The sequence below is a fragment of the Carassius auratus genome, unplaced genomic scaffold (genome assembly GCF_003368295.1).
Source record: "Carassius auratus strain Wakin unplaced genomic scaffold, ASM336829v1 scaf_tig00045702, whole genome shotgun sequence".
Lineage (NCBI taxonomy): Eukaryota > Metazoa > Chordata > Actinopteri > Cypriniformes > Cyprinidae > Carassius > Carassius auratus.
The window spans coordinates 1-10,835 of NW_020526924.1; the positions used below are offsets into that span (position 1 = coordinate 1).

The 10,835-nt window shown below is 35.2% G+C and overlaps 1 protein-coding gene across 2 annotated transcripts; it reads right to left on the reverse strand.

Annotated features, from left to right (window-relative positions):
* Nucleotides 1–4,209: 4,209 nt before the first annotated feature.
* LOC113088022 (caytaxin-like) lies at nucleotides 4,210–9,580 on the reverse strand. 2 transcript variants are annotated; one of them, XM_026255684.1, is made up of 12 exons: nucleotides 9,286–9,580; nucleotides 8,336–8,432; nucleotides 6,638–6,696; nucleotides 6,316–6,552; nucleotides 6,052–6,228; nucleotides 5,873–5,975; nucleotides 5,664–5,795; nucleotides 5,500–5,586; nucleotides 5,246–5,344; nucleotides 5,132–5,167; nucleotides 4,975–5,028; nucleotides 4,210–4,893 (listed from the first exon to the last, which is right to left on the reverse strand). In XM_026255684.1, exons 2-12 carry the CDS (start codon nucleotides 8,413–8,415, stop codon nucleotides 4,863–4,865), a joined length of 1,095 nt encoding a protein of 364 aa, XP_026111469.1. In that variant the 5' UTR covers nucleotides 8,416–8,432; nucleotides 9,286–9,580; the 3' UTR covers nucleotides 4,210–4,862. The 2 variants fall into 2 exon arrangements, with proteins under 2 accessions (XP_026111469.1, XP_026111470.1); XM_026255685.1 differs by lacking the exons at nucleotides 8,336–8,432; nucleotides 9,286–9,580 and adding an exon at nucleotides 7,736–7,938.
* Nucleotides 9,581–10,835: the final 1,255 nt, after the last annotated feature.

The following is a 10,835-nucleotide window of genomic DNA, read 5'->3' on the forward strand; positions in this document are numbered from 1 at the left end:
ATACTGGTGTGTGATGAGTTGATTTCCTTAAATAACTATAATAAGCCATTCAATGAATATTAAAATTAGCAAAACTAACAACAAAAGGAACATTTCCTGTAATATCAGTCAACATCCCTTACAAAAGATAACTGCAGTACATTCAAGTACAACTGCAGTGCAAAGTAGTATAACTGCAATACAATGAAGTATAACTGGAGATTTGCAGGATAATGAAGTATACAACTACAGTTCATTAAAGATCAACAGCAGTTAAACTGCAGTACAATGTAGTGCAACTGAAGATTTGCAATATAGTGAATTGCAGATACAGTAAAACTGCATTTCAGGTGTAAACTACAGTCTCCATGCTCACAGCGTCCCAAACACAATGTATATATTTATATTTATATTTTCATGGTCTGACTATCAAGGTTGTCGGTATGGAGTTAAAGGTTAGGTATAATATATATATATATATATATATATATATATATATATATATATATATATATATATATATATATATATATATATATATATATATATATACATTGTGCGTGTATATTAGCACCCTTTGTTGTTTTCTCGTGGTATGTGATTAGGACGTTAGGACACGGAAGCGGTAACACGTGGTATTGTGCAACACGTACCAAGTGCTGTGGTTACAGGCATGGCAAGTGTTTTTATTTTATTTTATTATTATTATTATTATTATTTAAAAAAAAAATTGTAGTATAGACTTCCTGTAAAATATTTATACAAAAATATTTCTCTGGAATATTTCACCCGCATAGATTAATAGCCCTCACGTGTGATCTTCCTCAGAAACAGTTTCCGGAAGAGAAGTTCATCAGGCGAGGAGCGTTGACTTTGTCGAGTCATCCAGTTTAGCAGTCAGTATAATGTCTAATGTCCTCATATATCTTTACTTATCATTTTAGAGAGATGATAAAAGACGGAGAATCTTATTCAACTCCTCAAGTGAGAGGAAGGAGAACACAAAGAACTTAAGTCTGATAAGAAAGGCAAAAACAATTGGGTTAATGATTGTTTTTACTACACTTTCACTTTAATAAAACATATTATAAATCTTAAAATCTAATCTAATAAAACAAATCTCAATCCAGTGACAACCCTGTTTATAGAATGCATTTTAAATTATATTATAACTCAGCAATTTGTTATAATTTGTTACTTTATTTCTGGAAATGCATTAAAGGTCACTCACATTCTAGTTAGCCACAAATGTAAACCTGATTTTAGATAGTATTTAAATGAGATTAATAACTCCAGCTACTTGTAGACACACAGTCCTATATGTTTCACACTGTGATGCAGCCTGCCGTCGAAATCACTATTCTGTCACCTGATAGTGTTTGGGGTTCCTTGCCCCTTTCGACTTTTGGCTTGCTTGTTTGTGAACACATAATATTCAGTAATATTATTGATCTGACTCCACTGACACTGAGAATAAGATGATGACGGCACAGTTTTTCTTGATGAGTCCAGCATCGATTTCAACTCAACAGTTACACTTTTTACTGTTTAGAGCTGCTTCTGAAAATAAAATATATGACAATATTAAGTACTGGATATACACAGAAATAGAATAAATCAGGGTTTTTTTTATTTTTATTCTGACTCTGGCAAAATATCGGTGCTGGTATTGCTAGATCTCAGTGCTGCGTTTGACACTGTCGATCATAACATACTAATAGAGAGACTGGAAAACTGGGTCGGGCTTTCTGGGATGGTACTCAAATGGTTTCAGGTCATACTTAAAACGGAGTGGCTATTAATGTGAGTCTAAGAGAGCATAAGTCTAAGTGGACGTCCATGACATGCGGAGTCCCACAAGGCTCAATTCTTGCACCGCTCTTGTTTAGCCTGTACAGTATATGCTCCCACTAAGTCAAATAATGAGAAAGAACCAAATTGCCTATCACAGCTATGCTGATGATACCCAGATTTACCTAGCCTTATCTCCAAATGACTACAGCCCCATTGACTCCCTCTGCCAATGCATTGATGAAATTAATAGTTGGAATTAATAGTCTCAAAAACATTGCAAGAATTATATCTTTTGTTTCAAGTCAAGACTTGGAGAAACTTGTTCATGCCTTTATCACCAGCAGGGTGGACTATTGTAATGGGCTCCTCACCGGCCTTCCCAAAAAGACCATTAGACAGCTGCAGCTCATCCAGAACGCTGCTGCCAGGATTCTGACTAAAAGCAGAAAATCTTAGCATATCACACCAGTCCTCAGGTCCTTACACTGGCTTCCAGTTACATTTAGGATTGATTTTAAAGTACTTTTACTCGTATATAATTCACTAAATGACCTAGGACCGAAATATATTTCAGATATGCTCACTGAATATAAGCCTAACAGAGCACTCAGATCACTAGGATCAAGTCAGTTAGAAATACCAAGGGTTCACACAAAACAAGGGGAGTCCACCTTTAGTCACTATGCTGCCCGTAGATGGAATCAGCTTCCAGAAGAGATCAGATGTGCTAAAACACTAGTCACATTTAAATCTAGACTCAAAACCCAACTGTTTAGCTGTGCATTTATTGAATGAGCACTGTGCAATGTCCGAACCGATTGCACTGTATTTTACATATTCACTGTATTTTATGTAAAATCATTTTAATTTTTAACTGTTTTAAATTCATTTTGAATAAGTCAATTTTTAAATCATTAAATCAGAGTATTTAAACATGATTATGTTTTTTGCTTTTTTTTCCAGACATTAAGGAAATTAAACTTAAGATTTTAAGAAGAAACCTGCCTGAATAATGAGGAAAGAAATGTGCATGATTGTGTCATTTGTCTGTTATTTTTTTTATTTAGGTCAAATATTTCATTCATATTGTCTTGCAAGCATGTTAACTGCCTTTTAAAGGGAATCAAATTAAAATATTAATATAAATTAGAATTTTGTTGACTGAAACTACATTATAGGCTACATATGTGTACATGCTTAATTTATGACTTAAGCTTCAAAACCTAACTAACCAACATATGCAGTTTTTTTCAGCAGGTTTGAGAGGGAAAGTCCCACATTTTGTTCCTAAATTTAAAAAGGAAATGTTTTTACTATGTGTTTCAGTGATGGGCGAAACGACGCTTTTCAAAGCTTCGAATCAATTGAACCATATTGCTGCGCAAAATGATTCATTGTTTCGAAGCGTTCGAAACACCGCACTCTGGTGAAACCTGCTGGTCAAAAATTTGTAAATGCGACAAAACTCAGGCTTAAACATGCATAGAAACAGCTTTTAAAGCCCATAAAGAATGTTTTATTTAAAGTATGCTACATTAAATGTAATCAAAAGAATAAAATACCATTAAATATGAAGTGTCTGCATGATATATGGTTTTTAATATTAAATGTATTATTAATTTGCTGGCTTGCTTTATTTGTTTTATATGCATCTTCTATATAGAGGCCAGTAAGAGATTATTTCTTACTAATCATTCTTTTAATTACACAAATGACTCGTTAAAATGTTTAAAAATTTATGAAACTGACCTGAGATCAGGTGAAAACTATAGACGCTGTTTCAATGTTTCGCCGCTCTAATGATTCGAAACAGTGATGACGTAACGAAGCCTAGTTTACTGAAATCACGTGACTTACCCAATTTGATACGCGCTCATAGCCACTGATTCGAAACAAAATATTCAAAAAAAGATTCGATTCCTCATGAAGCAGGGTTTTTTCATTCATAAATTAGCTTTCAGAACATATCAGTAAGTCAGATATATAGCCTACAGTGCTGGGTAGATTACTTACCAATTTTAGTCTGTTAATGATTCCAATGTACATGACAAAAATGTTATTTAGTAACATAATCCCTTACATTACACATTTTAGATAATCAGACTGCTTTTTGATTACTATTAGATTACTATTTTTGAACTTGTTCATCACATTTATTTTATAAGGATAATTGTGTACCATTTCGATATAAACATACAAAAAGAAAAAAGATTCCATTCATTGTAATTAACATTAAACATTACATTATGTCAAGGTTTCTCTAATGAGTTCATGTAGTAACTGCAGGGGGTTCATGAAAATCATAAAAACTTTAATAACTGCAAAATAAAACACTTACTAAAATATGATTCGGTCATTCAGATTACATGTAACCGGTTACTATTCAGCACTGGATATAGGCTAAAGGTCAAGAAAAGACAAAAGCAAATCAATACTGTAGTCATACCTATAGCAGAATGTTTAATTTTGAGCCATATTCATAGCAAACATAAGGCAACATAAAAGTACTGCTAATGTCTAAATGTTTTCAGAGATGACTGGTACGTATCATTTACAAAAGCTGGTCATGAAACAGGTGAAAGCAGTCAAAAAAACTGGATTCCAGAGAAACATAATCAGCAAAATGGAAAACGGTTTCGTTCGATTTGGGCGCATACACACAGAGAAGCACAGAGATGCTTGGAAATCAACATGCACCGCCAATCGAATCCTGAACGGACACCCGTCAGTTAAAGGCAGATTATAAGACATTCTCAAGGGTCAGAAAGCAGGGATAGAGCGATAACTGCAAAGAGGCTACAGTGCACGATGGTCATCCTGCTACCGCAAACAGCCACATTTCTGTACGTAGCGCCATCTGTTGGTGGATTTGGAGATGCTTTTTTACAATTGTGCCTTTGCAGATGAAAGCGAGAGCAGCTGGCCTTCTCACCCTCCAACTTTTGCTTAAAGTTTCCGCTTTGTTGCTGATCTGAGACCAGTTTCGAGTCGTCTGAAATGTGTATTAATATATAATTTGGGAATATGAAAAATGGTCCAAGATCAGCAACAACAACAACAACAACAATAAACATTTAAAGCTGGTGCGCTTAGAGTCCGGGTTCTTCAATCGCTGTTGTCCTGGAGGCAGAGAGTTGTTCAGTTATTTAATGCAGAATAAACGAAAACATGTATAATAATGCGTTTCGTTGGTTTGCTCACCTCTCGGGGTTGATTGGTTTCTGTTGCTGCTGCTCTTTCTGTTCTTGCTCTATTCTACAAAGAGAAGAGCATTCTGGGTAAACTGTGAGATTCTGGTCTCTTCAAGTATTATCTAATAAGTGTCAAATAAGCCAATTTTGAGGAGTTTGTTGATTACCTCTCTTTTCTAGCGTTTGTTCTTTCCTCCTCAAATCTGCAAAAAAGACAATTTGATCTTAAAAACTGGCATCAGATTATAATTTTGTGTAAAATATGTTTGAAATCTTCTTACTGTAAGACACACTCGGGGATCTGGATATGATCCATAGGGACAATCTTTTCCAGCTCTTCCAGACTGTGCACATAACGGATCTTATTCATGAACTTCACGCTGTAGACAGAGGATTAAAGATCATTGATGAGTATGTCTGAACCTTGCATAATGAAACAAATAAAGTTATGTTATCTCCAGATTAATTGACCAATATTTTAGCCTTTTCAGTGACTCTAATCAATTTCAAATCCTGTTGAATGATATGTTTTTACCTGATGAAGGGTTTGGAAATTGCGATGACTGTGCGGATGAACCAGGACGGGTGAGTGATGATCAGAGATTTCAGGTTTTTCCTCAGTCTGAGGATGAAGATTAAAGATGTTTATCTCAATTTCTTCAAATCCACTTTGCATTAAACTGATGACAATGTCCATACCTTCTGTCGATCATCTGATAGCACTTCTTGAGCCAGCTAATGCCAGGCATCTTGTTCCTCGGCGTTCCTCCGTTCATGAAGATGATCAGGTAATCCTCAGCCACCAGCATCTCCAGACTGCTCACCACGTACCTGAGGAACACACCGTGTGAATATGAGAAGAGAAGCCAAATAAGAAAATCACAAGTCAAGTATTTCCATTTCCTCACAGAAAGAGGTTTTCCATCAGGTAATGGTAATCTGGGCAGCTGCTGTCAGGAAGGTAGCAAGCCGTGAACACAATGATGGCGTTCAATCCTTCGCCATAGTACCCTAAAGAACAGAGAAGAAGCGACTTCAGGACACTGCAGAGATTATATAAACTGCTTGATTCTGAAGCGTGACGTACCTCCGTGTGATATGACACGCAGATAGGGCCGTATGACCTGCATATCGATCCGATGCTCCTGTTCACCAATGATCACGGTTCTCCACAGACGCCCGTTGACACCCGTCCCGTCCACACCTTCTCCATCAGCATCGCTGTCAGCTGGAGGGGCTTTCGCCGAGGCGATGGGTGTATCATCTGAAAGCCATGGACCAATGAATGGAATGGAATGGAATCTTATCTATCTATCTTTTTCCTGAGTCGTGAAGAACAGTATGTTCTTACCCTCCCACTCCAGGTCATTGCCATTGGTTATGAACTCCAGTGAGTCCGTGTCATCGGGCGTCTCAATATCATCCACGTTAATATCCAAATCATCCGGCGTATCCAGGAAGTCATCGGAGAGCAAGGACCCTTCGCTTTGGTCCAACGACAAGTTCATATCCGGGGCCACCAGCGTGCGCCGCTTCCGGTGAGCTCCGCCCACTCCGGCTCCACCAATGAGGAGAGAGTTTGGGGGAGCTGAGCCAATAAAGATAAAGGAGCATGACGGAGTGCAAATTAATCATTTAAGATGAAGATTTGTGTATGAATCCAAGTCACTTACAAGTTCTCCCCTCGTTCAGGGCGCAGGAAGAGTCCATGTCACCCTCCGCAGGAAGTGGCCTAGTGAGGACAATATTCGAAATTCATTTTAAATACAGATTTATGTAAGCGCAAATGGAGTTTTAAAGGGATGCTCCAGCCCAAAATGAAAATGTTGTCATTAGTCACATACCCCCAAACCTGTAAAAGCCTAGTTCATCTTTGGAACACAATTTAAGCTATTTTGGACGAAAACCGGGAGGCTTGTGACTGTCCCATTGACTGGCAAGTAAATTACACAAAAAATATTCTCGTCGCTTCATAACATTACGGTTGAACCACTGAAGCTAGATGGACAATTCTGACGATGTCTTTCATACTTTTCTGGACCTTGACAGTGTAAGTTGCTTGGCAGTCAATGGGACAGTCACAAGCGTCCCGGTTTTCATCCAAGATATCTTAAATTGGGTTCCGAAGGGTTTGGAACGACATGGGGGTAAATGATTAATGACAAATTTTCCATTATAGGGTGGAGTATCCATTTAAGTAAAGAAAGACCTACATTTTGGGAACAAAATGAGGATGAGTTAAAAAGACAAAATTGTAATTCTTGGGTTAACTGCTTCTTTAAGACCAGAGCATATTGTGATATGCTAATTAGGGAGTATAGGCCCTTGGGGTCGGTGCACACGCAGCTGATAAATAGAGGGGGGTTGTCAGAGCCGGCGGGGTTCACAGCTGCCGCTTTTGTGCTAAAAGACGATTTAATGAAACGCACATTTTAGACGACAATGCCAAACCAAAAGACTTGAGAAAGACAGTGATGAGCATCAAAAACGCAAAACATACTAAAGCAATATATAGTCATTTTGCATAACAATACTATCAAATGCTAATAACTATATGAATCAGAGTCTTAATTTGATACGCTGTTATTTATAACAACATTAGATCCCCTGTGGAGATTCATCGGATTTCTGTTTTTTCCAATAGGTGTTTGGAAATTAACAGTAATTCGGCATTATTAAACATCTTAATCAACATAAACCTAATAAAAAGGATGGTTTTAGTACAAACAAACCTGAAAACGCACCATCAAAGCTGCTCTCGCTTAACTCACCTGCTGCGTGAGACAAACTAGGTTTCTGCGAGTTCTTATTCCAAGCTAGCGTGAAATCTCATGGTCCTAACGCTGTTTAGTATTTCTAAAGCATCATTCTGTCGTGTGATGCTGGAGCTGCTCCTCTAAGCCTGACCTGCCTCCATTTTCCTGGTGATGCTGCTTGTGTTGTTGGCAGCTCGCTGCGTCACATGACGTCGTGGCTGCTTTCCATGTAAGGAGAGAGCTGCACCTGCTCCCGTCTCCATTCAGCATCTCACTCAGGATTCGCTGAAGACATTATGCTTTTTCAACCCCCCTTTTTTAAGGCCTGTATCCATTTGTAAGCCCAGTATAGCCTTCAAACAAGTTTGCTTTCTTTCCTTTTTAGGGGGGAATTTCTTGCATTCAATTCAAACTGGAATAATTCATCAATATTTTAATGCATCAAATGTCCAGTTTCTTTAAATTCCTTGCAAAGTCATATGATGTATATTATATCACAATTTAAATGCATTTTGAAATTTAAGTCAGAAAATGTAACAGCTCAACCATTCAAAACCACATCATAAATGTCTAAGTATATTTGTCGTAAGCGTAAAAGAAACCATATATATTTACATTGGAAAATCATCGTCCAGCCATTCGTCTCTCGCCTCTATGATCTCCATCAGTGGGCCGAAGTCAACGCTGCTTACCATGATGAAGAAACCTGGACCTGAAAAATTAATTTTTTGTGTGCTATGGATTAATGGAAAAAACTTTTTAATCCCTCTTTTAATCCCTGGCTGAAGTGGCCTAAAATAATTCCCTTTAGTTTACCTTTGAATTGTCTTTTTGATTTAGGACTATTGTTGTCTGAACACTGGTAGAAATATAAACAAGACATCAACAGGATTATAATACTTAATTAAAACAAAAAAAATAAAAAATAAATTATAAAATAAATGTTAACTGGAATCAATTTGATAAAATATAAAATAATTATAATAAATGAATTAATAATAATATAAACTAAAACATTATATATATATATATATATATATATATATATATATATATATATATATATATATATATATATTATTATTATTATTATTAATTTTTTTTTTTACTAGTTGCCAAGGCAGCATTTTTATTTTACTTAAGTTTAACTTGATGTACTTAATTGACTAAAATAAATAACTATATAAACATATTGTAAATAAAACAAAAAATAACAAAAGCACACAACAAAATTACTAAATTTAACACAATTTATTTAAAATATGGCAAATGTAATAAATAAAAATCTAAATATGAAAAAAAATTAATAGGACCTCAGTGATACAATAAAACTGTTATCTTTGGAGTCTCAATGTTATATTTCATTTTAAATTCTATATTAAATTGAAATTTCATTGTGGTGTGGCTTAAAAGCACTATCCACTATATTTCTTCACAATTCGTTCAACCAATGCATCCTGTTTAAAACTTTTTAATAAAGAAGAACATTTTAAGAAAATCTTGCTAAATTCAGTCTATGATAGATTCAATTAAGAACATTTGATAAGTAAGCCGTTCGTACTCACATCAGATCAGATTATTCCTGGTGAACTGAGTATTTTTTCCTCTTCATCCAGAGCAGAACGCAGGTGTTGATGCAGGTGCTGCAGGAGAAACACAAGCCTCCTCTGTTCACTGTGAGGGAAAGAGAAAACTACGCTCACTCTACAGGTCACAAACAGGCAGGATGACACTGAATTCAGCTGATCATGTTTCCAGAAGCAAGTATATACTGCTATTTAAATCCTAACATTACTAGTAAGGATGCTTGAGGAATATCAGCGATGCTTTGTCATAATGCTTCTCCTCCTGAATGCTGGTGGTCCAGACTCAGAATGAATAGCGCATCTGTTTTTTAAGCACTTCCACATCCTCTGAGCACTGGAACAACAGAGCCTTTGAAATCCCACATCTTACACATTATCAACCCACAGGTGGCGCTAATTTGCAAAGACATTCTGGTCATTTTGAGTGGCTGAGACTTTTATTTTGAGTTATTTATGGTTTTGTTACAAAATATCTGTAATCCACATGGGCAGATTTAGTTGATTATTAACTTAAATTTTATGTTACATTATTATATGTTTAATTTGTAGCTTTTTATATAAATAATTTATATATATTTAATATATTTTTTAGAATGTTTTTTATATTTAAAATATTTGTACGTATATATATATATATATATCGTGCATTTAAAATTATATATGAAATGTACACATTATTATGTATTATATCAAATATGGTATAAGTATGTGGACATATATTGGGTTATAGTAATGATATTGTAATATAATATTTGAAAATGTTAAACAATTTTTAAATGTTATATGTTACTTTCTGTTTTATATATATGTATTCAAAAGCTGTTCCAAATTATTCACCAAAACAATGTAAATTTGTGTCATCAGCAAACAATACCATTTTAAATAGTTTAGACATTTGACAAATATCATTTATTAGCCTACAGTACAAACTATTTGGGGGTCTAGTACCAAACCTTGTGGAACACCAGAAGTGACTTTCATTAGATCTGATGTATTATTATTTATGTGTACAAACTGATATCTGACATTAAGGTATAACTCTTTAACTATTACAACATATCTATCCAGCTTCTTCTTTTTTTTTTTTTTTTACCTAGGAACACCCCCACAGTATATTCATTATTATCGACTGAAGTGGAAATCTCTCCATCACTGCTGTTGAGGTCGACCTATTTGCTCTAAAGCCATGCTGATGTTCATCCAATAGTGTGTCTTTATCTATCAAATCACCAAGCCCGAGAAACAAGTATGTCATTGGGAAAAAAAGGGCGTCTATATTTGTATTATTATTTATGGCAGCTAGGAAAATAATCACTGAACTGGTTGAAGATTCACGAACCTGAAAAAAATTACTTCAGATTTACAGATGACTTTTTTCCCCCATTTTTTTATATGGTTATCAAATTTGTATTTGTATTTTTTTTTAGTAAATGTTATGTATATATTGTTCTGTTTATAAAAAGTTTCATAAAAACACAGTAAGAAAAAACAAAACCTCCGTATATCTCCACTTGTGAAACTAAGTTTAA

What these genes read in the sequence shown, in the direction of transcription:
- LOC113088022 (XM_026255684.1), bottom strand. Translation starts at nt 8,415, where the DNA reads ATGGTAAGCAGCGTTGACTTCGGCCCACTGATGGAGATCATAGAGGCG. An exon ending in CAATGACCTGGAGTGGGAGG is followed by an intron (nt 6,229 to 6,315) that starts GTAAGAACATAC and finishes CATGGCTTTCAG; the next exon opens with ATGATACACCCATCGCCTCG. An exon ending in AAACCAATCAACCCCGAGAG is followed by an intron (nt 4,894 to 4,974) that starts GTGAGCAAACCA and finishes CTCTGCCTCCAG; the next exon opens with GACAACAGCGATTGAAGAAC.